Source organism: Mesoplodon bidens (genome assembly GCF_964165515.1).
Source record: "Mesoplodon bidens genome assembly, chromosome: 2".
In the NCBI taxonomy this organism is placed as follows: Eukaryota; Metazoa; Chordata; class Mammalia; order Artiodactyla; family Ziphiidae; genus Mesoplodon; species Mesoplodon bidens.
The window spans coordinates 74,837,821-74,865,101 of NC_138177.1; the positions used below are offsets into that span (position 1 = coordinate 74,837,821).

Sequence of the window (27,281 nt, forward strand, 5' to 3'; positions counted from 1 at the left end):
CCCTCCCCATCCCACCCCTCCAGGCGGTCACAAAGCACCGAGCTGATCTCCCTGTGCTCTGCGGGTGCTTCCCACTATCTATCTAACTTACGTTTGGTAGTGTATATGTGTCCATGCCTCTCTTTCGCTTTGTCACAGCTTACCCTTCCCCCTCCCCATATCCTCAAGTCCATTCTCAAGTAGGTCTGTGTCTTTATTCCCATTTTACCCCTAGGTTCTTCATGACATTTTAAAAAAAAATTCCATATATATGTGTTAGCATACGGTATTTGTCTTTCTCTTTCTAACTAATTTCACTCTGTATGACAGACTCTAAGTCTAGCCACCTCATTACAAAGAGCTCAATTTCATTTCTTTTTATGGCTGAGTAATATTCCATTGTATATATGTGCCACATCTTCTTTATCCATTCATCCGATGATGGACACTTAGGTTGTTTCCATCTCCGGGCTATTGTGAATAGAGCTGCAATGAACATTTTGGTACATGTCTCTTTTTGAATTATGGTTTTCTCAGGGTATATGCCTAGTAGTGGGATTGCTGGATCATATGGTAGTTCTATTTTTAGTTTTTTAAGGAACCTCCATACTGTTCTCCATAGTGGCTGTATCAATTCACATTCCCACCAGCAGTGCAAGAGTGTTCCCTTTTCGCCACACCCTCTCCAGCATTTATTGTTTCTAGATTTCTTGATGATGGCCATTCTGACTGGTGTGAGATGATATCTCATTGTAGTTTTGATTTGCATTTCTCTAATGATTAATGATGTTGAGCATTCTTTCATGTGTTTGTTGGCAGTCTGTATATCTTCTTTGGAGAAATGCCTATTTAAGTCTTCTGCCCATTTTTGGATTGGGTTGTTTGTTTTTTTGCTATTGAGCTGCATGAGCTGCTTATAAATTTTGGAGATTAATCCTTTGTCAGTTGCTTCATTTGCAAATATTTTCTCCCATTCTGAGGGTTGTCTTTTGGTCTTGTTTATGGTTTCCTTTGCTGTGCAAAAGCTTTGAAGTTTCATTAGGTCCCATTTGTTTATCTTTGTTTTAATTTCCATTTCTCTAGGAGGTGGGTCCTAAAGGATCTTGCTGTGATTTATGTCATAGAGTGTTCTACCTATGTTTTCCTCTAAGAGTTTGATAGTTTCTGGCCTTACATTTAAGTCTTTAATCCATTTTGAGCTTATTTTTGTGTATGGTGTTAGGGAATGATCTAATCTCAAACTTTTACATATCCCTGTCCAGTTTTCCCAGCACCACTTATTGAAGAGGCTGTCCTTTCTCCACTGTACATTCCTGCCTCCTTTATCAAAGATAAGTTGACCATATGTGCGTGGGTTTATCTGTGAGCTTTCTATCCTGATCCACTGATCTATCTTTCTGTTTTTATGCCAGTACCACACTGTCTTAATTACTGTAGCTTTGTAGTAGAGTCTGAAGTCAGGGAGCCTGATTCCTGCAGCTCCGTTTTTCGTTCTCAAGATTGCTTTGGCTATTCGGGGTCTTTTGTTTTTCCAAACAAATTTTGAAATTTTTTGTTCTAGTTCTGTGAAAAATGCCAGTGGTAGTTTGATAGGGATTGCATTGAATCTGTAGATTGCTTTGGGTAGTAGAGTCATTTTCACAATATTGATTCTTCCAATCCAGGAGCATGGTATATCTCTCCATCTATTTGTATCATCTTTAATTTCTTTCATCAGTGTCTTATAATTTTCTGCATACAGGTCTTTTGTCTCCTTAGGTAGGTTAATTCCTAGATATTTTATTCTTTTTGTTGCACTGGTAAATGGGAGTGTTTTCTTGATTTCATTTTCAGATTTTTCATCATTAGTGTACAGGAATGCCAGAGATTTCTGTACATTAATTTTCTATCCTGCAACTTTACCAAATTCATTGATTAGCTCTAGTAGTTTTTCGGTAGCATCTTTAGGATTCTCTATGTAGAGTATCATGTCATCTGCAAACAGTGACAGCTTTACTTCTTCTTTTCCTAATTGGATTCCTTTTATTTCCTTTTCTTCTCTGATTGCTGTGGCTAAAACTTCCAAAACTATGTTGAATAAGAGTGGTGAGAGTGGGCAGCCTTGTCTTATTCCTGATCTTAGTGGAAATGGTTTAAGTTTTCACCATTGAGGACAATGTTGGCTGTGGGTTTGTCATATATGGCCTTTATTATGTTGAGGAAAGTTCCCTGTATGCCTACCTTCTGCAGGGTTTTTGTCATAAATGGGTGTTGAATTTTGTCGAAAGCTTTCTCTGCATCTATTGAGATGATCATATGGTTTTTCTCCTTCAACTTGTTAATATGGTGTATCACATTGATTGATTTGCATATATTGAATAATTCTTGCATTCCTGGAATAAACCCCACTTGATCATGGTGTATGATCCTTTTAATGTGCTGTTGGATTCTGTTTGCTAGTATTTGGTTGAGGATTTTTGCATCTAAGTTCATCAGTGATATTGGCCTGTAGTTTTCTTTCTTTGTGACATCCTTGCCTGGTTTTGGTATCAAGGTGATGGTGGCCTCGTAGAATGAGTTTGGGAGTGTTCCTTCCTCTGATGTTGTTTGGAAGAGTTTGAGAAGGATGGGTGTTAGCTCTGCTCTAAATATTTGATAGAATTCGCCTGTGAAGCCATCTGGTCCTGGGCTTTTGTTCGATGGAAGATTTTTAATCACAGTTTCAATTTCAGTGCTTGTGATTGGTCTATTCATATTTTCTATTTCTTCCTGAGTCAGTCTTGGCAGGTTGTGCATTTCTAAGAATTTGTCCATTTCTTCCAGGTTGTCCATTTTATTGGCATACAGTTGCTTGTAGTAATCTCTCATGATCTTTTGTATTTCTGCAGTGTCAGTTGTTACTTCTCCTTTTTCATTTCTTATTCTATTGATTTGAGTCTTCTCCCTTCTTTTCTTGATGAGTCTGGCTAATGGTTTGTCAATTTTGTTTATCTTCTGAAAGAACCAGCTTTTAGTTTTATTTATCTTTGCTATCGTTTCCTTCATTTCTTTTTCATTTATTTCTGATCTGATCTTTATGATTTCTTTCCTTCTGCTAACTTTGGGGTTTTTTTGTTCTTCTTTCTCTAATTGCTTTAGGTGCAGGGTCAGGTTGTTTACTTGAAATGTTTCCTGTTTCTTAATGTGGGATTGTATTGCTATAAACTTCCCCCTTAGAACTGCTTTTGCTGTGTCCCATAGGTTTTGCGTCGTCGTGTCTCCATTGTCATTTGTTTCTAGGTATTTTTAAATTTCCTCTTTGATTTCTTCAGTGATCACTTCGTTATTGAGTAGTGTATTGTTTAGCCTCCATGTGTTTGTATTTTTTACAGATCTTTTCCTGTAATTGATGTCGAGTCTCATAGCATTGTGGTCGGAAAAGGTACTTGATACAATTTCAATTTTTTTAAATTTACCAAGGCTTGATTTGGGACCCAAGATATGATCTATCCTGGAGAATGTTCCATGAGCACTTGAGAAAAATGTTTATTCTGTTGTTTTTGGATGGAATGTCCTATAAATATCAACTAAGTCCATCTTGTTTAATGTATCATTTAAAGCTTGTGTTTCCTTATTTATTTTCATTTTGGATGATCTGTCCATTGGTGAAAGTGGGGTGTTAAAGTCCCCTACTATGATTGTGTTACTGTCGATTTCCCCTTTTATGGCGGTTAGTATTTGCCTTATGTATTGAGGTGCTCCTATGTTGGGTGCATAAATATTTACAGTTTTTATATCTTCTTCTTGGATTGATCCCTTTATCATTATGTAGTGTCCTTCTTTGTCTCTTCTAATAGTCTTTATTTTAAAGTCTATTTTGTCTGATATGAGAATTGCTACTCCAGCTTTCTTTTGATTTCCATTTGCATGGAATATCTTTTTCCATCCCCTTACTTTCTATCCCTATGTGTCTCTAGGTCTGAAGTGGGTCTCTTGTAGACAGCATATGTATGGGTCTTGTTTTTGTATCCATTCAGCCACTCTGTGTCTTTTGGTGGGAGCATTTAGTCCATTTACATTTAAGGTAATTATTGATATGTATGTTCCTATTTCCATTTCCTTAATTGCTTTGGGTTCGTTATTGTAGGTATATTCCTTCTGTTGTGTTTCTTGCCTAGAGAAGTTCCTTTAACATTTGTTGTAAAGCTGGTTTGGTGGTGCTGAACTCTCTCAGCTTTTGCTTGTCTGTAAACGTTTTAATTTCTCCATCAAATCTGAATGAGATCCTTGCTGGGTAGAATAATCTTGGTTGCAGGTTTCTCTCCTTCATCACTTTAATTATGTCCTGCCACTCCTTTCTGGCTTGTAGAGTTTCTGCTGAGAGATCAGCTGTTAACCTGATGGGGATTCCCTTGTGTGTTATTTGTTGTTTTTGCCTTGCTGCTTTTAATATGATTTCTTTGTGTTTAATTTTTGACAGTTTGATTAATATGTGTCTTGGCGCATTTCTCCTTGGATTTATTCTGTATGGGACTCTCTGTGCCTCCTGGACTTGATTAACTATTTCCTTTCCCATATTAGGGAAGTTTTCAACTATAATCTCTTCAAATATTTTCTCAGTCCCTTTCTTTTTCTCTTCTTCTTCTGGAACCCCTATAATTCGAATGTTGGTGCGTTTAATGTTGTCCCAGAGGTCTCTGAGACTGTCCTCTGTTCTTTTCATTCTTTTTTCTTTATTTTATCTTCCACCTCACTTATCCGTTCTTCTGCCTCAGTTATTCTGCTATTGATCCCATCTAGAGTATTTTTCATTTCATTTATTGTGTTTTTAATCGATGCTTGATTCATTTTTAGTTCTTTATTTTATCTTCCACCTCACTTATCCGTTCTTCTGCCTCAGTTATTCTGCTATTGATCCCATCTAGAGTATTTTTCATTTCATTTATTGTGTTTTTAATCGATGCTTGATTCATCTTTAGTTCTTCTATGTCCTTGTTAACTGTTTCTTGCATTTTGTCTATTCTATTTTCAAGATTTTGGATCTTGGAAATAGAATCTTGGATCAGCTTTACTATCATTATTCTGAATTCTTTTTCAGGTAGAGTGCCTCTTACCTCTTCATTTGTTAGGTCTGGTAGGTTTTTATCTTGCTCCTTCACCTGCTGTGTGTTTTTCTGTCTTCTCATTTTGCTTATGTTACTGTGTTTGGGGTGTCCTTTTTGCAGGCTGCAGATTCGTAGTTCCCGTTGTTTTTGGTGTCTGTCTCCCGTGGCTAAGGTTGTTTCAGTAGGTTGTGTAGGCTTCCTGGTGGGGGGTACTAATGCCTGTGTTCTGCTGGTTGAGGCTCGATCTTGTCTTTCTGGTGGACAGGTCCACGTCTGGTGTTGTGTTTTGGGGTGCCTATGGCCTTATTATGTTTTTAGGTAGCCTCTCTGCTAATGGGTGTGGTTGTGTTCCTGCCTTGCTAGTTGCTTGGCATAGGGTGACCAACACTGTAGCTTGCTGGTCGTTGACTGAAGTTGGGTGCTGGTTTTGAGATGGAGATCTCTGGGAGATTTTCGCTGCTTGATATTATGTGGAGCTGGGAGGTCTCTTGTTGACCCGTGTCCTGAAGTTGGCTCTCCCACTTCAGAGGCACAGCAGTGACTCCTGGCTGCAGCACCAAGAGCCTTTCATCCACCCGGCTGCTCAAGACATACTCTCTTCCCCACTCTAGATGCGAAGAAACTATAACCAGAAGCAATCTTAGTAACCAAGGGCCATCCACCCTTAGCTAGGCACCATCGCCCTCAGTTTCCCTCTAGCCGAAGACACAGTATTTCCCAGTGAATGAGTGTGCGAATGTGCTGTAAAGCTTTTAATTTCTCTGTCAAATTGGAGTGAGATCTTTGCTGGGTAGCATAATCTTGGTTGTAGGTTTTTCTCCTTCATCACTTTAAATATGTCCTACCACACCCTTCTGGCTTGCTGAGTTTCTGCTGAAAGATCAGCTGTTAACTTTATGGGGATTCCCTTGTATGTTATTTGTTGCTTTTTCTTTGCTGCTTTTAATATTTTTTCTTTGTATTTAATTTTTAATAGTTTGGTAAATATGTGTCTTGGCATGTTTCTCCTTGGATTTATGCAGTATGGGACTCTCTGTGCTTCCTGGACTTGACTGACAATTTCCTTTTCCATATTAGGGATGTTTTCAACTATAATCTGTTTAATATTTTTCAGACCCTTTATTTTTCTCTTCCTCTTCTGGGACCCCTATAATTCGAATATTGGTGTGTTTAGTGTTGTTCCAGAGGTCTCTAAGAATGTCCTCCATTCTTTTCATTATTTTTTCTTTATTCTGCTCTGTGGTAGTTATTTCCACTATTATATTTTCCAGGTTACTTATCCACTCTTCAGCCTCAGTATTCTGCTATTGATTCCTTCCTGAGAATTTTTAATTTCATTTATTGTGTTGTTCTTCATTGTTTCTTTGCTCTTTAATTCTTCTAGGTCCTTGTTAAACATTTCTTGTATTTTCTCTATTCTATTTCCAAGATTTTGGATCATCTTTGCTATCATTACTCTGAATTCTTTTTCAGGTAGACTGCCTATTTCCTCTTCATTTGTTAGTTCTGGTGGGTTTTTACCTTGCTCCTTCGTCTGCTGTGTGTTTCTCTGTATTCTCATTTTGCATAACTTACTGTGTTTCAGGTCTCCTTTTTGCAGGCTGCAGGTTCATCATTCCCATTGTTTTTCGTGTCTTCCCCCAGTGGCTAAGGTTGGTTCAATGGGTTGTGAAGGCTTCCTGGTGGAGGGGACTGGTGCCTCTGTTCAGGTGGATGAGGCTGTTGTCTTTCTGGTGGGCAGTGGTATGTCTGGTGGTGTGTTTTGTGATGTCTGTGAGCTTATTATTATTTTAGGAAGCCTCTCTGCTAATGGATGGGGCTGTGTTCCTCTCTTGCTAGTTGTTTGGCATGACGTTTCCATCACTGGAACTTGCTGGTTGTTGTGTGGAGGTGGGTCTTAGTGTTGAGACAGAGATATCTGGGAGAGCTCTCACAGATTGATATTATGAGGGGCCGGGGGTTCTCTGGTGGACCAACGTCCTGAAGTCGGTCTCCCACCTCAAAAGCTCAGGCCTGACACCCAGCCAGAGCATGAAGACCCCGTCAGCCACACGGCTTTTTGGTATGGATTCATTGGCCAAAGCACAAGGGTACCTTCTGAAGTGATTGTTATTTTTCGTATTCTGATTGGGGTTTAAGATCTGTCCATTTCAGAATAAGTAAATTGTATTTCAATTAAAAGAAACTCAGCTGTGAAAATTTCTGATCCTTTTCAGTCTCTTTCACAGTCCAATCTTAAGGAAATACATAAAATATTACCTGTGAATGAGTGAACAGGATGCAGTTCTGGATGTTTCAAGTTCTAAATCACAGAACATCAGGTAAGGAAGCAGGTTGGTAGAATCACTCCCACTTATAACATGACCTGGCCTCTTTCATTACCTTTGTGACAGCAAAGAATCCTAAACCTACTTCTGCTTGGATGTTGTGAGCTGTGATGATAACCTGCGTTTTTGGAAAGAACCAATCAGGTTTCTTTCCTGAAATAACAGGAATACCTCATACCCAAGCCATCAACAACGTGGGTCCACCTGGCCAAGGACCTTACCACATGGAGAGGTCTAAGAGGTGAGGATACCCATCCTGAAAAGGAGTAGAGACTGGTGGGGATGAAGGAGATTGAAACAGTGGTGGTGAATCCATGCTCCCAGACCCTGAAATCCTCGTTCCTATAGTTCTTTTTTAATTCTACGTGCCCCCACCTCATCCTAATATCCTTCCCAGCAATATGAAATGATAACTTCCCTTTTGTGAATTAAGGCACTTTGATGTGTACTCCCTGTAGCTACTTGTACACTAACATATCAGCTGTGAAAACTTTTCTTGTTCATTCAATTGAGGTCCTCCCAGATTTATCCTTTTCTATTTCTTTTGTACTTAACTATTTCTTTGGAAATTGTATATAGATTCACAGAAAGTTGCAAAAATAGAGATCCCATGTCCCCTTCACTGGAATTCTCTCAAGGGTGACATGGTGACATGCTGCATAACTATACTCCAGGATCAAAGCCAGACAACTGACATTGGTGTAATCCACAAACCCCTCTTTTATTTCTTATTTTTTAGAAGAATGCTTAGCTGTGCTTACTGGTATGAGTTAGAATCTGATTATTGCACTCAGGAGATTTAAAGCCTGACAAGGAAGTGAAGCACAAGGCAGTCAAGTTCAGGTGTGTTGTGTCACACCTGGGCAGGCACAGTGTGCTCCCCTCACTGTGTCTCAGCAAACCAGGCACTTGGCATTTGTTAACTCCTGAAGCCACACAACAAGCAGGTAACACCAGTACTATTAGTACCCTCATTCCTTTTACAGAGAGAAGGAAACTAGGGCTCAGAGAAGGTAACCAACTGGCTTAAGGTCACAAAACTTTGGGGAGCAGAGCTAGAGTTTAAACCCATGAAGCCTGATTTCAGAGTGGTCAGCACAAGCATTATGCAAAAGGACTAATAGCCAAGGGTAGAATTCTTTCCCTGAGTCTTTGTGGAACTTTCCCCAGCGTCATTCCTGTTTCCACTCACACACTCTTCCCCCCTTGTGCTCATTGGTTTCCTGGGGTTAGCCACTTCAATAGCCATGTTTATCACTCTCTCAGGCTGTGCTCTAGCAGGAGTGCATTCCCTGGGTGCACCTCTCAGAAGATGCCACGTCCCTCTATGCAGCAGGTGGGGTTAGAGACCTGGCCATCTTCCAAGGTTGTTGAGTGTGGAGGGCCAGGGTCCTACCCTCAACCTCAGGGTGTTGCTTCTTGGTGGTATAATGCTGGAAAACAAGAAACAAACCAAAAACTACCAAGAAACAAGGAGAAGAAAGTCTTGCACAGCAGAGGAACACATTTACTTGTCAGTTCATGGCTTCAGCTCTCAGCCCCATAGTGGTGAATATGGTGGAGATGGTGGATGTAGTGGCCTGGGTAGTGCCCTTGGTGCCTCGCTCTGGGGGTGGGCAGGGTGGTGGGCATTTAGGAGGACAGGGCTTGGAACATGGCTTGGGAGGGCAAGGAGCTGGGCAGGGGCATGGTGGAGGGCACAGTGAGGGGCATGAGGGACACAGGGGACACTTCGGTGGTGTTGGGCACTTTTCCTGTGGGCACTTTTCAGAGCACCGTTGCAGCAGCTTCTTTAAACATCTGGGCTGGCATTTAGTCTCACACCTGGGATCACATTGCTTGGGCTCATTCTTGGGTTCACTAAGTTTTTTTTGTTTTATTTTATTTTATTTATTTATTCTTTTACAACTTTATTGGAGTATAATTGCTTCACAATGGTGTACTAGTTTCTCCTTTATAACAAAGTGAATCAGTTATACATATACATCTGTTCCCATATCCCTTCCCTCTTTCATCTCCCTCCCTCCCACCCTCCCTATCCTACCCCTCCAGGTGGTCACAAAGCACCGAGCTGATCTCCCTGTGCTATGCGGCTGCTTTCCACTAGCTATCTACCTTACGTTTGGTAGTGTATATATGTCCATGCCTCTCTCTCCCTTTGTCACAGCTTACCCTTCCCCCTCCCCATATCCTCAAGTCCATTCTCAAGTAGGTCTGTGTCTTTATTCCCATTTTACCCCTAGGTTCTTCATGACATTTTTTTTTTAAAATTCCGTATATATGTGTTAGCATACGGTATTTGTCTTTCTCTTTCTGACTTACTTCACTCTGTATGACAGACTCTAGGTCTATCCACCTCATTACAAATAGCTCAATTTCGTTTCTTTTTATGGCTGAGTAATATTCCATTATATATATGTGCCACATCTTCTTTATCCATTCATTGGATGATGGACACTTAGGTTGTTTCCATCTCCGGGCTATTGTAAATAGAGCTGCAATGAACATTTTGGTACATGACTCTTTTTGAATTATGGTTTTCTCAGGGTATATGCCCAGTAGTGGGATTGCTGGGTCATATGGTAGTTCTATTTGTAGTTTTTAAAGGAACGTCCATACTGTTCTCCATAGTGGCTGTACCAATTCACATTCCCACCAGCAGTGCAAGAGTGTTCCATTTTCTCCACACCCTCTCCACCATAAACAAGACCAAAAGGCAACCCTCAGAATGGGAGAAAATATTTGCAAATGAAGCAACTGACAAAGGATTAATCTCCAAAGTTTATAAGCAGCTCAATAGCCAAAAAACAAACAACCCAATCCAAAAATGGGCAGAAGACTTAAATAGGCATTTCTCCAAAGAAGATATACAGACTGCTAACAAACACATGAAAGAATGCTCAACATCATTAATCATTAGAGAAATGCAAATCAAAACTACAATGAGATATCATCTCACACCAGTCAGAATGGCCATCATCAAAAAATCTAGAAACTAGGTTTGTTTTTATCATCACTAGACATTCCTTCTTGATTTTCTGAGCCCTGCAAAGAAATACGTGACAGGTTATGTGTGGGAGACCACATTGCAAGGTGGGAGAGGACCAGTACAGCCTTCTCACACACACCTCCTGCCCTGCCCATTCTTGTTCTTAAGAAAGCCTTTCCTGGGATGTGTTCAGGCTCTAGAATAAATTCTAATCTAAGGGCTGTCCTCTTGTCCTTGAAGTGCATTGATGACAACATTTCTTGATCTCTCCACCATTGCTATGCTTTCTTTTCACTTATTCTTGTCTCCATTCCATAGCCCCTAGCAGGAGTTCTTAACCTTAGTGTCCTTAGGCCCAACCCCCCAACCCAACCACATTTAACCATATATTTATCAATATAATTGGTATCTTCTGTAACCCCATGTATTTTATTTCATTCATTTTAAAACATTATTCTGAAGAGTCCCTAAGCTTGATTGGACTTCTAAATTCATCCATGGCACGACAACACTTTTAAAGAACTCTTGTAAGGGCACCTCCCTATCCCTCTGGAGATGGAATGGGAGGATATATTAGTGGGCTTAGGGGCCTATGACACTTCTTCCAATTCTATGTCTTGCCTAAGCCCTCAAAACCTTGAGAACTGCTTTTGTCACTTGAGGACTGAGCATGGAAAAGAGTTGAATTCCTACCATGGCTGGACTCCCATGGACCACTCTAGGAACTCTTCCCCCTGGTGATTAGGGTAAGGGAAGAAGTTAAGAGAAGAGGAGATAAACTGGGAAATTCTAGTTTCTCTGAAAATATGAATGTTGGAGCCACAAAATATGATTTTAGGGAGTAAATCCTTTTCCCCTCTGTTGAATTTTGCTCTGAGCTAGGTCTTCCTCTATAGACTGTTTGACTTCTGGATATGGACAGGACTTTTCTGTCTCTGACAATACTTGCAAGTTGGATCTAATTGGCACATCTTTGATTTCCTTTAGCAATATAAAAATAAAATTTTAAAATCTAATTTTGTTTTAAAATCAGTATGGCTCTCTGGAGAGACAGATCATTACATTGAACTCCAAAATGGTTAAGAATCACTCTTTCAAATGAGGTGTAGCTAGATCCTGCTACTGAAAATGAGAGGAAACTTTCACCAAAATATAGGCATTATTTCAACACTGCTCAATGCCTGGGATACTGTGGGTCACCCCCAGAAATGAGAGGTAAAAGAGGGGGCATTTCCAGTTGTCCACATGCAACTCACCCCTTTGAGTTGGTATTGAACTTGACAAGTAGTTGAGTGAGGATGATGTTATGGCTGTGCCTGGGAAGGTGGATTTTCCTCTCTGGTTCTTCTGCCCAGCTCTGAGGAAGACAGAGTGGGGGGAAGGGGGAGCCCCACTTGTGACCTCATCACTGCATCATCAAGTCGCGATTGTTGTGTGACTCCAGAGCTCCCATCTCAACTGAAGCCCTTGAATAGGAGAATAGGCTATGATTAATACCTCCTTTGCTGTGCTGTCCTCTCCCAGGGCCCTCAAAATTCATGCTGGTGAAATCAGGCTACCATGAAGGGAAGTAAACTCTAAGGATAGGGAGACTCATTGTTGCTAGGAGCAGAAAAGCTCTGTTTACACCTGATCTCTATTCCCTCACCCAGTCTCCCAAATTTTAACTCCTTTGAACTTGCCCGTTTTTCACCTTTCTAGGAGAGCTCCCCTGATTGATCACAGCCATTTTGACGCTCCTGTCCCCACTATATTTTTTTAAAATTAATCAATTAATTAATTAATTTTTGGCTGTGTTGGGCCTTCGTTGCTATGTGCAGGTTTTCTCTAGTTGCGGTGAGCGGGGGTTACTGTTTGTAACAGTGCGCGGGTTTCTCATTTCAGTGGCTTCTCTTGTTGCAGGGCATGAGCTCTAGGCACACAGGCTCCGCAGCTACTGTTGTGGCACACAAGCTTATTTGCTCCGTGACATGTGGGATCTCCCTGGACCGGGCTCGAACCCATGTTCCCTGCGTTGGCAGGCGGATTCTTAACCACTGTGCCACCAGGGATGTCACCCCACTATGTTTTTAACATGAAATTCTGAAACCTCTTTTTACCACTCCACACTCCCTGGCTCAAATCCAAGGATCATCTTAGCTTTTTTTCCTCAATGTCTCTGCCTAAAATTCACTGTTTGTTGGATTCTGTGATTGTTTTTTTCAATCAGGGTGTGGCCACCCCTTGATATCTAAGGTAGATGCTGCCTATTCTTAAGAAATTGAGTTTGATGCTCCTGACCAGTCCTGACCTGTTGGGCTAACCTCAGATCCTGTCTTAGAGTAGAAAGGTCTGCCTCTGTGAAAGTTCCTTCCTTGTTTTTTCAAAGGCCTAGCCAGTGGGTCTTTGTGGTTTCAATAGGGGTGTGTCTGGGGTGGTAATAGGAGTGGAAAGTCAATTTGGTCTCAGAGACACATGGTGCCTTGAACTCTGGTCCAAGACATTCATCTTGGCAGTCATTCACTGAGGAATCATGAGTGACTTTTGGTTAAAATTGTGATATGATCATGTCTAAGGTGTTGTAAGAGCTGTGACAAAGTGAGAGAGTGGCATGGACATAAATACACTACTAACTATAAAATAGATAGCTAGTGGGAAGCAGCTGCATAGCACAGGGAGATCAGCTCGGTGGTTTGTGACCACCTAGACGGGTGAAATAGGGAGGGTGGGAGGGAGGGAGACGCAAGAGGGAAGAGATATGGGAATATATATATATATATATATATATATATATATATATATATATATGTATAACTGATTCACTTTGTTATAAAGCAGAAACTAACACACCATTGTAAAGCAATTATACTCCAATAAAGATGTTAAAAAAAAGTGCAGGATGGTTTGGAGTATGGAGTTGTGGAGTGTAAGTTGAACTAAGCTGTTCAAAGAAATTATAAAAATATCCATGTCTGAAGAAGGCAGTGGTGGTGGGAGAAAGAGGGTACCAATGAAAGAAACGTCACCAGAGAGGCAAATTTATGGGGTCTGGTTAGTGGAAAGTTAAGAAGAAAATTAAGAACTCAGAGGACTCCCAGGTGCTATTGTTCATGGGCACTGAGGAAACAGAACAGGTTGTGTTTGAAGAAGATGAGTTTGAGTCTGAGAATTTTGTGTTTTCAGTGAAGCATGTTGAATGGTTATTGGAAAGATGGATCCTTGTGCTGCTGGGCAGACCTGAGATCCTGAGTTCACTTCAGCCCAACACATGTTTATGAGTGGATGAGAGTGAGCTGGTCCAGAGAGAGAGGACTGGGGGAGAGAAGAGAAAAGGTAATGGGGAGGATGGGGTATCCCAATGCAGGGTTTATTTGTTATTCACAGTGGATAAAGAATGTCATAAAACCCAAATGAACCTAAATGAAACGTGACGGTAACCAGAACTGAACCCCCTGTCCCTGGGATAATTGGTGTTATATCCATTGTCTTGGTGCAGCCCAATCCTCTCATTTTCTTCCTTCTGTCATTTTATTTAAGAGCACTATCTCTTCAAAGCTGTTGAAAAGCAGTTCTTACACTCATTTCAGGAGTCCCAGCTCCACCTACTGTTCTGCTCTGGACCGAAGTTAGCAATCTGGTTATGGAGAAGTTAGTCATTTGTGACAGTGGTGTCAAAGGATGTAGTGATTTCTACTGGCCGTTGTCTGGCTATTGTCATCTTCCTCTCTCCCCTTTCTCCCCTCTCCTATTTCTTGCTTAAGAAATTCACACTAAGTGAAAGTCTATCACTCATTGGACTGTCAACAGGACAGCATCTTAAAAACCCTTCTTTAAAGGGTTTCATTTAGTAATGGCTATCCACTTATGTTTGGCTTAGGATTTGGTTGGCAGCTAGCTGGCAGCAAGGCACGACTGAGATGAAACACAGAACAGGCTGCTTGAGTGGCTGGGTCTCAGAAGGAGAGAGACTGGAAGGGGAGAGGAGTGGGTGTCAAGGCTCTCAGGTTGAGAGTGAGGACTCTAGAGTCAGATCCCCGGGTTCAAGTCCTGCCTTTATCGTTTACTTACCAAATGACCCCTAGTACCTGACTTAAACTTTCTAAGTTTCAATTCCTTCAAGAGTAAAATGTGATAATAATAGCACCCACCTTAAGATAATATGTAATTTATATTGAGTGCTTATAAGATGCCAGGGATTTTTCTAAGTACAAAGCCTACACTTCCATCCATCCGCCCGCCTCACTGTACTTGTAGGTTGTTGTGAAGACTGAATAAGATTCTATGTTTGAACAGCCCCCAATAAATGTTCACTATACATATGAGTTATTATTTTTCATTGCTTTCCTGGCTTTGTCTTCTCTTGGCTTGTAGGATCTCTCTCTGCCTGTCTTTGACCTATCTCTCTTATCTCCTGATATTGGCCCTGAAATCCCACTTCTCCATATCATTTTTGTGTGCCTTCCAGCCAAAGTTCCTGGTGGTCTAATCCAGGAAGATTAGATATTTCAATACTAGCTGTTAATGGATGATTTCATTTTTGAGTAAGGAGAATTGATATAAATGTTATTGAAAAAAGATAGTATTTTAAGCATTCACTAAGGCCCAAAAAGTCAGTGAACCATTCAGTGGTCTCTCCTTGTGAAACTGCAGGCCCTGTAGTTCTGTATATTTTACCAGGCCAGGGAATTCTACATGTCAGAAATTTTAACCTCACTCGCAATCCCCTTCTCTGCTTTTTAGATGAAGTCTTTTTTTTTCCCTGTCTTTTTCTGTCTCTCTGTGTGATTCTTGTTGAATAAGCAGGACTCATAGGATAAAGTCAGAAAAGAACTCTATTCCTTCCATTGGTGCCTCTTCAAACACTCTCTGTGGAGCTGGCTTTTTTCTTCCTCTTGGGATGTAATCTCTAGCAGATGTCAGTGACTTTTAGGATCCTGCTTAGACAATAAGGAGTTCTTCCAAGAAGAAGATATAAAAATTGTAAATATTTATGCACCCAACTTAGGAACACCTCAATACATAAGGCTAATGCTAACAACCTTAAAAGGGGATTCGACACAAACACAATAATAGTAGGGGATTTTAACAACGCACTTTCACCAATGGGCAGAATAACCAAAATGAAAATAAATAAGAAAACACAAGCTTTAAATGACACATTAAACAAGATGGACTTAATTGATATTTATAGGACATTCAATCCAAAAACAACAGAATACACATTTTACTCAAGTGCTCATGGAACATTCTCCAGGATAGATCATATCTTGGGTCCCAAATCAAGCCTTGGTAAATTTAAGAAAATTAAAATCATACAAATATCTATTCTGACCACAACACTATGAGACTAGATATCAATTACAGGAAAAAAAACCCTGTAAAATATACAAACACATGGAGGCTAAACAATACACTACTAAATAACCAAGAGATCACTGAAGAAATCAAAGAGGAAATCAAAAAATACCTAGAAACAAATAACAATGAAAACAGGACGGTCCAAAATGTATGGGATGAAGCAATAGCAGTTCTAAGAGGGAAGTCTATAGCAACACACTCCTACCTCAAGAAACAAGAAAAACCTTAAATAACAACCTAAACTTACACCAAAAGCAATTAGAGAAAGAAGAACAAAAAAACGCTGAAGTTAGCAGAAGGAAAGAAATCATAAAGATCAGATCAGAAATAAATGAAAAAGAAACGAAGGAAACAATAGCAAAGATCAGTAAAACTAAAAGCTGGTTCTTTGAGAAGATAAACAAAATTGATAAACCATTAGCCACACTCATCAATAAAAAAAGGGAGAAGACCTAGATCAACAGAATTAGAAATGAAAAAGGAGAAGTAACAACTGACACTGCAGAAATACAAAGGATCATGAGAAATTACAACAAGCAACTATATGACAATAAAATGGACAACCTGGAAGAAATGGACACATTCTTAGAAAAGCACAGCCTTCTGAGACTGAGCTAGGAAGAAATAGGAAATATAAACAGACCAAACACAAGCACTGAAATTGAAACTGTGACTAAAAGTCTTCCAACAAACAAAAGCCCAGGACCAGATGGCCTCACAGTCGAATTCTATCAAATATTTAGAGAAGAGCTAACACCTATCTTTCTCAAACTCTTCCAAAACATAGCAGAGGAAGGGACACTCCCAAACTCATTCTACGAGGCCACCATCACCCTGACACCAAAACCAGACAAATATGTCACAAAAAAAGAAAACTATAGACCAATATCACTGATGAACATGCAAAAATCCTCAACAAAATACTACCAAACAGAATCCCACAGCACATTAAAAGAATCATACACCATGATCAAGTGGAGTTTATCCCAGGAGTGCAAGGATTCTTCAATACACGCAAATCAATCAATGTGAGAAACCATATTAACAGACTGAAGGAGAAAAACCATATGATCATCTCAATAGATGTAGAAAAAGCTTTTGACAAAATTCAACAGTGATTTATGATAAAGACTCCCCAGAAAGTGGGCACAGATGGAACTTACCTCAACATAATAAACGCCATATATGACAAACCCACAGCCAACATCTTTCTCAATGGTGAAAAACTGAAACCATTTCCACTGAGATAAGGAACAAGACAAGGTTGCCTACTCTCAGCACTATTATTGTACATAGTTTTGGAAGTTTTAGCCAGAGCAATCAGAGAAGAAAAAGAAATAAAAGGAATCCAAATCAGAAAAGAAGAAGTAAAACTGTCACTGTTTGCAGATGACATGGTAGTATACATAGAGAATCCTAAAGATGCTACCAGAAAACTACTAGAGCTAATCAATGAATTTGGTAAAGTAGCAGGATACAAAATTAATGCACAGAAATCTCCTGCATTCCTATACACTAATGCTGAAAAACCTGAAAGAGAAATTAAGGACACATTCCCATTTACCACTGCAACAAAAAGAATAAAATACCTAGGAATAAACCTACCTAAGGAGACAAAAGACCTGTACTCTGAAAATGATAAAACATTGATGAAAATAATCAAAGATGACACCAACAGATAGAGAGAAATACCAGGTTCTTGGATTGGAAGAATCAATATTGTGAAAATGACCCTATTACCCAAAGCGATCTACAGATTCGATGCAATATCTATCAAACTACTAATGGCACTTTTCACAGAAGTAGAACAAAAAATTGCACATTTTTTATGGAAACACAAAAGACCCCGAATAGCCAAAGCAATCTTGAGAAAGAAAAACGGATCTGGAGGAATCAGTCTCCCTGTCCTCAGACTATACTACAAAGCTACAGTAATCAAGACCGTATGGTGCTGGCACAAAAACAGAAATATAGATCAATGGAACAATTGATCTATCAATTTCTATCCTGGAACAATCCTGTTCCAGGATAGAAAGCCCAGAGATAAACCCACGCACACACGGTCACCTTATCTTTGATAAAGGAGGCAAGAATATCCAATGGAGAAAAGACAGTCTCTTCAATAATTGGTGCTGGGCAAAGTGAACAGCTATATGTAAAAAAATGAAATTAGAACACTCCCTAACACCATACACAAAAATAAATTCAAAATGAATTAAGACCTAAATGTAAGGCCAGTCCCAAAAAACTCTTAGAGGGAAACATAGGCAGACACTCTATGACATAAATCACAGCAAGGTCCTATTTGACCCACCTCCTAGAGTAAGGGAAAAAAAAACCAAAAATAAAGAAATGGGACCTAATGAAACTTAAAAGCTTTTGCACAGCAAGGGAGACCATAAGCAAGATGAAAAGGCAACCCTCAGAATGGGGGAAATATTTGCAAATGAAGCAATGGACAAAGGATTAAATTAATCTCCAAAATATACAAGCAGCTCATGCTGGTCAATATCAAAAAAAAAAAAAAAAAACCAAACAACCCAATCCAAAAATGGGCACAAGACCTAAATAGACATTTCTCCAAAGAAGATATACAGATTGCCAGCAAACACATGAAAGGATGCTTAACATCACTAATCATTACAGAAATGCAAAACAAAACTACAATAAGGTATCACCTCACACGGGTCAGGATGGCCATCATCAAAAATCTACCAACAATAAATGCTGGAGAGGGTGTGGAGAAAAGGGAACCCTCTTGCATTGTTGGTGGGAATGTTAATTGATACAGCCACTATGGAGAACAGTATGGAGGTTCCTTAAAAAACAAAAAATAGAACTACCATACAACCCAGCAATCCCACTGCTGGGCATATGCCCTGACAAAACCATAATTCAAAAAGGGTCATGTACCACAATGTTCATTGCAGCACTATTTACAATAGTCAGGACATGGAAGCAACCTAAGTGTCCATTAAGCAATGAATGGATAAAGAAGATGTGAGACATATATACAATGGAATATTACTCAGCCAGAAAAAGAAATGTAATTGAGCTATTTGTAGTGAGGTGGATGGACCTAGAGACTGTCATACAGAGTGAAGTAAGTCAGAAAGAGAAAAACAAATACCGTATGCTAACATATATATATATGGAATATAAAAAAAGAAAAAAAGGCTCTGAAGAACGTAGGGGCAGGACAGGAATAAAGACGCAGGTGTAGAGAATGGACTTGAAGACACGGGAAGGGGAAGGGTAAGCTGGGATGAAGTGAGGGTGTAGCACTGACATATAAACGCAACCAAGTGTAAAATAGGTTGCTAGTGGGAAGCAGCCACATAGCACAGGGAGATCAGCTCAGTGCTTTGTGATCACCTAGAGGGGTGGGATAGGGAGGGTGGGAGGGAGACACAACAGGGAGGGGATATGTTGATATATGTATACATATAGCTGATTCACTTTGTTGTACAGCAGCAACTAACACAACAATGTAAAGCAATTATACTCCAATGAAGATGTTTAAAAAAATAAGGAGTTCTCTGGTTCCTGTTTTCATAAACAATCTTATTTCAATAATCAGAAGGTGTATTTCCTGGAAGATTATATTTCCTTCTGTTTCCCACTTGGGACCAGAAAGGAGAGCATCTTCTCTATGTGCTATTTGGAGTGTCTCCTCTTCCTCACTCACCTGACAGCCTCTGGTTTTGGGGGGAGGGCTTGCAAAGGGAGAAGAGAGGAGGGACAGGAAGGTTCTTACCTGACTGATACTGTTCTGCACTGACATAGGGGCTCTCTGGGTTTGGCAGGTGGTTAAAGCTGACCTTTTCTGTAGTGGGAAACTTGAATATGTTCTTCAGCCCCTTCTGCCCCTCACCTTGTTGGGGTTTTGATTGCAGCATCCTTCAATATTGGCAAACATATCTGCAACCTGCTCCTTCAGCGCCTGGGCATTGGGCAGTTCTCCAGATTCTCTCTGATGGGATTTTACCTGCAGGTAGCCCTCTTGTATAGGATTTTCCACAGCCTGGATATCCAGCTCTTCCTCTGTGGCCCATGTGAAACACTCACAATCCTCCCCTTTCACTGTGCATCAATTATGATTGGTGATTTTCTCCTGATGTTTATGTAGATTTGCTTGTTCATTATGAATTAGGTGAGGGAAGTTCCATGATGTCCTCATGGACACGGTTCGGTATTTATCCAATTTGTCTTTACTGCAGCATTTGATACTGTTGTCGTCTTTTTTACCCCTCTCCCCTTGGGTTCCTCTATTACCTGGATGGTGTCCCATTTCTCTGGCCTCTTCTACCCTCTTCCACAATCTGTTCTTCCTCTGCTGAATCCTTTCAATGTCACCTGGCTCCTTTCACTTTACATATTTGCTGTTGATCTCATTTCCCACCATTGCTATAACTACCACCGCTACCTCAAAGAATTCCAAAGCCTCGGTCTTCCCTCTTCTCCAGGTCCAAATGTTAACATCCATTGGATGTACTCTGGTGCTTCCAACTGCTGTCATAAAATCAGAATTCATCACTTTCTGCCTCTTTTCTAACATGCTCCTCCTGTGTGCTCCAACTCTGTGAATAGCATCCCTATTCACCAAGATCTCTAAGCCAGAAACTTGGGGTCATGCCAGCCTCTTGCCTCCCACTCAACCTTACACAAAATGTGCCACTGGGATCTGCCAGTTCTATTTCCAAAACCACAGGCTACTGACCCAGGCCAGTGTTTGGGAGCCCCAGTGAATACCTCTCTTGAGTCAGTCCCCTATCACCCTCACAGTCACTGCTGTTGCCTTCACTGAGGTTGTCATTGTCACAGGTCTCCCAGAGTGCCCACCTTGAATTCATATTCTACAGCACTGTCACAGTGAATTTTATAAAACCGAAGTCTAATTTTACAACTGAATTTAAGATGAGGTCCCAGATTGTTAGTTGGGTCTGCAAGATTCTTTCAGCTCAGTCTTTTATACTTACCATAGATTCTGGAGCTAAACTGCTTGTGGTTCCCCAAATGTGCTGGACCTTTCTGACTTTGTGCTTTTTCTCTTCCAGTCATCTCCTCCCTCTACGTTCCTCCAACCTTGAACTCACAGAGTGTGATTTACCTGACCCTCCCAGGCTGTTAGTTGCCTGAGCCAAGCTCATGATAAGATTTTATCCCTCTATTTTGTAGTTATTTATTCATTTATTTTTTTGCTGTGCTGCATGGCTTGTGGGATCTTAGTTATGTGACCAGGGATTGAACCTTCCACTTGGCAGTGGAAGTGTGGAGTCCTAACCACTGGACTGCCAGGGAATTCCCTCTGTATTTTGTAATTATTTATTTCCCAATTCCCCTCAAATGATGGGCTAGTCCAGAGTTCAGGAACCACTTATTTTTATATCCGTACCCCTAGTGCAAGGCCCAACAAGTCTTAGTCACTCAATAAACAATGCTTATTGTCGGTGAAGAGATGCAGTTACATTATTTCGATAGTTTTGCCATTGCTCTTCTCTCAAACTGGAATGTCCTCCCCCTTCTTGTCTGGTTAATATTTATTTTTGTCACCTCTGGACTCATCTTGAAAACCTTACCTTCCATGCAGACCTCCCTGTCCTCCCCCACTCCCCACTATAGTCATGAGAGTATAGTGACTTCCCCAGTGCACTCCCAACAGCTTGAGGTCCTCACCTGTTCTGCTGGGAGATAATGGCTGTGTATATTTCTGTCTCCTGACTCACACAATGCCCTGCTTCATGGAAGGGCTGTCTTGTTATTCTTTTCATTTTACTGCTGGCTCATGGCTGGTATATAATAGACACTCAATGAATGTTTGGAGAATAAACGAAAGGACATACAAGACAAAATCTAGCAGGGGAGTTAAGACTGAAGTGAACTCTCTGTCAGAGGAGAAGGATCCAGCTTCACGTGGGTGGAGATTGTAATGAAGAGATCTGTCTCTAAAGGTCAGCTTCCAAGATCAATATAGCTGTATCAGTCCCAGAGACCCCAGGAGGTAGGCACCATAGGGCCTTATGCGCTGGATATCCTAGACCATTCAGATTGGTCCAGGACAAACCCCCATCTGGTTGAGGGGTCCACGTAGAGATGCTCACATATCAGGCTCCAGCCTTAAGTCTCAATCGTCTCTTCCCTGCAGCTGGTGTCTCCCTTGCCCTGAACCTCCCCCCAACCCCCCAATACACACAGAAATCCCTGGCCTGGTGAGGCCTTCTTCAGGAGTAATGGGAGGACATGGGATTGGGTAGAATTGGAAGGCATGTGGGCTGTGAAATAGTGGGTAGGTGGGAGTAATTCTCTTGAGGGAAGCCCCCAGCTCCCTCCACTGTGACCTGAATTCTCCTCAGGGCTCTTCCTAAGGCCCTCAAACCAACTTCTCTTTCCTGTGTGCTCCCGTGGCTCTATCGCCTTCCCAGCTCCCTGCAAGGGGGGATAACTTGGGTCTCACTGGGACAGATGTTTTAATGGAGAGATGAAGAGAAAAATCCTCTGTGTGCTGTGAGTGCCCCCTGCAGGTTCAATCTCTGGGCATGGAATAAAAGACTGAGGACTAGTTTCCTTCACTAAATGTGGGACTGCAAAGTCAGGAAAATCTGGGGGGATTTTCAGATGATTTAAGATAGTTCTTGTCAATTCCTGAACCAGGTTTGATTTAAAAGTTCTTCATATTTTTTAATAAAATGGAGGAAATATAGAACTCATTTTCTTAATGATCTTCTTCTACCACCAGGAGGCAGCACGGGTTGGGACAGCAGCAGGGAGAGCCAGTCCTTCCTGGTCAGGGGACAGGAGGAGAGGAAGGAAGTGCACATCTTGCTCCTGGGATGATGCCAAGAGTACTTTTGTTTAATCCCGGTTGTTTCCTAGGAAGGATCTGGGAAGAGTCACTTAAGCACCAGTGGAAAGCCAGTGGACTGTGCAGGTTTGGAGCTCATGAGTGTTGGAATTTTGTGGGGTTGTGGGGTGCTCCTGGTATGGAGTCGGGGAAGGAGATGCAGGAGGTGAGCCTCGTCTGGATTTGGGGGGTGTTGGCTTCAGATGCTACCATATCTTCCTCAGTGGGCATTCCTGCTGGCTCTGTGGGCACTGTACTTGGGGCATCCATGCTGGCTGGGAAGAGTGGGCTGGGCTCAGGGATCTGGGAAAGTGGTGGGTGGAGGGCTTTCCTTTGTTGCTACACTGATAAGACCTCTCTTTCAGTTCTAAGGCAACCTTGCAAGAAAGAGGAGTCCTTCATTTGTAGGCTAAGAACTCACGATTTAAACAATATCCACGAAGGAGACTAAGCCCAAGGATCCAGAGAGGAAGAGAGTGGCACCTTGACTGCTCACATGTTTCTTTACCCTCTGTGATTACCATCTTTCCATTGGATTTGGCCACAAACACAGGAACCACCACAGTCACAACTACCAAAAATCCAATTCAGAATGTGGATACTGTGCTCATCCTTGGGGGTGCTTATCATTGCGTTTGTCCTGTCAGGTCCACTTTTTTTTTTTGTGGGCTCCTTACAGGAAGAGGAATATTGTCATTCTGGACTCGAAATGAAAGAGATGAAGATGGGGCAGAACCAGGAAATTGGGCCATGCAAAAAATGCTTGAAAAACAGGGTTACTAGGGATGGCTAACCTGAAGAAGAGAATATTTGGGAGGGTAAGGAACTGTTTATGGAATCTGTATTAGTTTTGTGTTGCTGCATAACAAATCACACAATTTAGCAGCTTAAACAATAGGCGTTTATTATCTCGTTGTTTCCATGGGTTCAGGGTCTGGGCATGGCTTAGCTGGGCCCTCTGCTCAGGGTCTCACAAGGCTGTAAACAATGTGTTGGCTCTTGTGTGCCTTTCTGGAGCTTGGGGTCCTCTTCCAAGCTCACTCTGTCATTGGCATGATTTAGTTCCTTCCAGTTGTAAGACTGAAGTTCTCAGTCCATAGAGGGCACTGACAGTTCCCTGACACCTGGCCCTGTCCATAGGCCGTTCATGTCAAAGAACTGCTGAATTTATCGGTCTCCCAGGCTGGGTCTAACCAATGGTGTCTGGTAAACCTGCTGAAGGGAGGGGCGGGAAAGCCCTGATTTGTATGTAACACTTGCTGTTTTTCAAAATCCCCCCACTATGGACAATTTCAAGCTACCAATGATTTAACAACTGGCTTGCAAAGTTTCTGAATATTTAACAGGCAGCTTTCCTGGGTATCATTTCCAGCATGCTACAGGGCCCAGTCCAGGGGCTCCAGGGTTGATGGACTAAGTGCCCTTTATGCCCCTCCTCCTGCCTAGTCCTCCCACCTCATGTCTTCTTTGGGAATTTTAAGAAGAGAGAATGAGGTATTTTTGGTTTCCTATTTGGTATAACAGATTATCACAAACTTGGTTTGAAACAACAAGATTTTATTCTCTTAGAGTTTTAGAGGTCAGAAGTCTAAAATCAAGGTGTTGGCAGGGCTGTGTTCCTTCTGGAGGCTTCAAGGAAGAATCTGGACCCACAGACTTACTTGTCTACACCCATGGTGGTCTGGGCATTAACTGAGCAAAAATCAAGATTCTTCAGTGTTAATACGTAAAAAAAAATTAAAAGAATTTTTTTATTAGTTTCTGCTTTATAACAAAGTGAATCAGTCATACATATACATCCGTTCCCACATCCCTTCCCTCATGCATCTCCCTCCCTCCCACCCTCCCCATCCCACCCCTCCAGGCGGTCACAAAGCACCGAGCTGATCCCCCGTGCTCTGAGGCTGCTTCCCACTATCTATCTACCTCACATTTGGTAGTGTATACATGTCCATGCCTCTCTTTCGCTTTGTCACAGCTTACACTTCCCCCTCCCCATATCCTCAAGTCCATGCTCTAGTAGGTCTGTGTCTTTTTTTTTTTTTTTTTTTAAAGTTGAAAATTTCTTTTTTTTTTTAAATTAGTTTCTACTTTATAACAAAGTGAATCAGTCATACATATACATCTGTTCCCACATCCCTTCTCTCATGCATCTCCCTCCCTCCCACCCTCCCCATCCCACCCCTCCAGGCGGTCACAAAGCACCGAGCTGATCTCCCTGTGCTATGCGGCTGCTTCCCACTATCTATCTACCTTACGTTTGGTAGTGTATATATGTCCATGCCTCTCTTTCGCTTTGTCACAGCTTACCCTTCCCCCTCCCCATATCCTCAAGTCCATGCTCTAGTAGGTCTGTGTCTTTATTCCCGTTTTGCCCCTAGGTCGTTCATGACTTTTTTTTTTTTTTTAAATTCCTTATATATGTGTTAGCATACGGTATTTGTCTTTCTCTTTCTGACTTACTTCACTCTGTATGACAGACTCTAGGTCTATCCACCTCATTACAAATAGCTCAGTTTCGTTTCTTTTTATGGCTGAGTAATATTCCATTGTATATATGTGCCACATCTTCTTTATACATTCATCCGATGATGGACACTTAGGTTGTTTCCATCTCCGGGCTATTGTGAATAGAGCTGCAATGAACATTTTGGTACATGTCTCTTTTGGAATTATGGTTTTCTCAGGGTATATGCCTAGTAGTGGGATTGCTGGGTCATATGGTAGTTCTATTTTTAGTTTTTTAAGGAACCTCCATACTGTTCTCCATAGTGGCTGTACCAATTCACATTCCCACCAGCAGTGCAAGAGTGTTCCCTTTTCTCCACACCCTCTCCAGCATTTATTGTTTCTAGATTTCTTGATGATGGCCATTCTGACTGGTGTGAGATGATATCTCATTGTAGTTTTGATTTGCATTTCTCTAATGATTAATGATGTTGAGCGTTCTTTCATGTGTTTGTTGGCAGTTTGTATATCTTCTTTGGAGAAATGCCTATTTAAGTCTTCTGCCCATTTTTGGATTGGGTTGTTTGTTTTTTTGCTATTGAGCTGCATGAGCTGCTTATAAATTTTGGAGACATCCTTTGTCAGTTGCTTCATTTGCAAATATTTTCTCCCGTTCTGAGGGTTGTCTTTTGGTCTTGTTTATGGTTCCTTTGCTGTGCAAAAGCTTTGAAGTTTCATTAGGTCCCATTTGTTTATTTTTGTTTTTATTTCCATTTCTCTAGGAGGTGGGTCCAAAAGGATCTTGCTGTGATTTATGTCATAGAGTGTTCTGCCTATGTTTTCCTCTAAGAGTTTCATAGTGTCTGGCCTTACATTTAGGTCTTTAATCCATTTTGAGTTTATTTTTGTGTATGGTGTTAGGGAATGATCTAATCTCATACTTTTACATGTCCCTGTCCAGTTTTCCCAGCACCACTTATTGAAGAGGCTGTCCTTTCTCCACTGTACATTCCTGCCTCCTTTATCAAAGATAAGTTGACCATATGTGCGTGGGTTTATCTCTGGGCTTTCTATCCTGCTCCATTGATCTATCTTTCTGTTTTTATGCCAGTACCACACTGTCTTGATTACTGTAGCTTTGTAGTATAGTCTGAAGTCAGGGAGCCTGATTCCTCCAGCTCCGTTTTTCGTTCTCAAGATTGCTTTGGCTATTCGGGGTCTTTTGTTTTTCCAAACAAATTTTGAAATTTTTTGTTCTAGTTCTGTGAAAAATGCCAGTGGTAGTTTGATAGGGATTGCATTGAATCTGTAGATTGCTTTGGGTAGTAGAGTCATTTTCACAATATTGATTCTTCCAATCCAGGAGCATGGTATATCTCTCCATCTATTTGTATCATCTTTAATTTCTTTCATCAGTGTCTTATAATGTTCTGCATACAGGTCTTTTGTCTCCTTAGGTAGGTTAATTCCTAGATATTTTATTCTTTTTGTTGCACTGGTAAATGGGAGTGTTTTCTTGATTTCATTTTCAGATTTTTCATCATTAGTGTACAGGAATGCCAGAGATTTCTGTACATTAATTTTGTATCCTGCAACTTTACCAAATTCATTGATTAGCTCCAGTAGTTTTCTGGTAGCATCTTTAGGATTCTCTATGTATAGTATCATGTCATCTGCAGACAGTGACAGCTTGACTTCTTCTTTTCCAATTTGGATTCCTTTTATTTCCTTCGCTTCTCTGATTGCTGTAGCTAGAACTTCCAAAACTAGGTTGAATAAGAGTGGTGAGAGTGGGCAGCCTTGTCTTGTTCCTGATCTTAGTGGAAATGGTTTCCGTTTTTCACCATTGCGGACAATGTTGGCTGTGGGTTTGTCACATGTGGCCTTTATTATGTTGAGGAAAGTTCCCTCTATGCCTACTTTCTGCAGGGTTTTTATCATAAATGGGTGTTGAATTTTGTCGAAAGCTTTCTCTGCATCTATTGAGATAATCATAAGGTTTTTCTCCTTCAACTTGTTAATATGGTGTATCACATTGATTGATTTGCATATATTGAAGAATCCTTGCATTCCTGGAATAAACCCCACTTGATCATGGTGTATGATCCTTTTAATGTGCTGTTGGATTCTGTTTGCTAGTATTTGGTTGAGGATTTTTGCATCTATGTTCATCAGTGATATTGGCCTGTAGTTTTCTTTCTTTGTGACATCCTTGCCTGGTTTTGGTATCAAGGTGATGGTGGCCTCGTAGAATGAGTTTGGGAGTGTTCCTTCCTCTGATATTGTTTGGAAGAGTT

The 27,281-nt window shown here is 41.0% G+C and overlaps 1 protein-coding gene across 1 annotated transcript; it reads right to left on the reverse strand.

Annotated features, from left to right (window-relative positions):
- Positions 1-8,879: 8,879 nt before the first annotated feature.
- LELP1 (late cornified envelope like proline rich 1) lies at positions 8,880-20,756 on the reverse strand (the record flags this gene model as incomplete). Its single annotated transcript, XM_081258258.1, has 4 exons — positions 8,880-9,229; positions 11,615-11,715; positions 19,570-19,739; positions 20,675-20,756. 4 exons carry the CDS (start codon positions 20,754-20,756, stop codon positions 8,884-8,886), a joined length of 699 nt encoding a protein of 232 aa, XP_081114384.1. The 3' UTR covers positions 8,880-8,883.
- Positions 20,757-27,281: the final 6,525 nt, after the last annotated feature.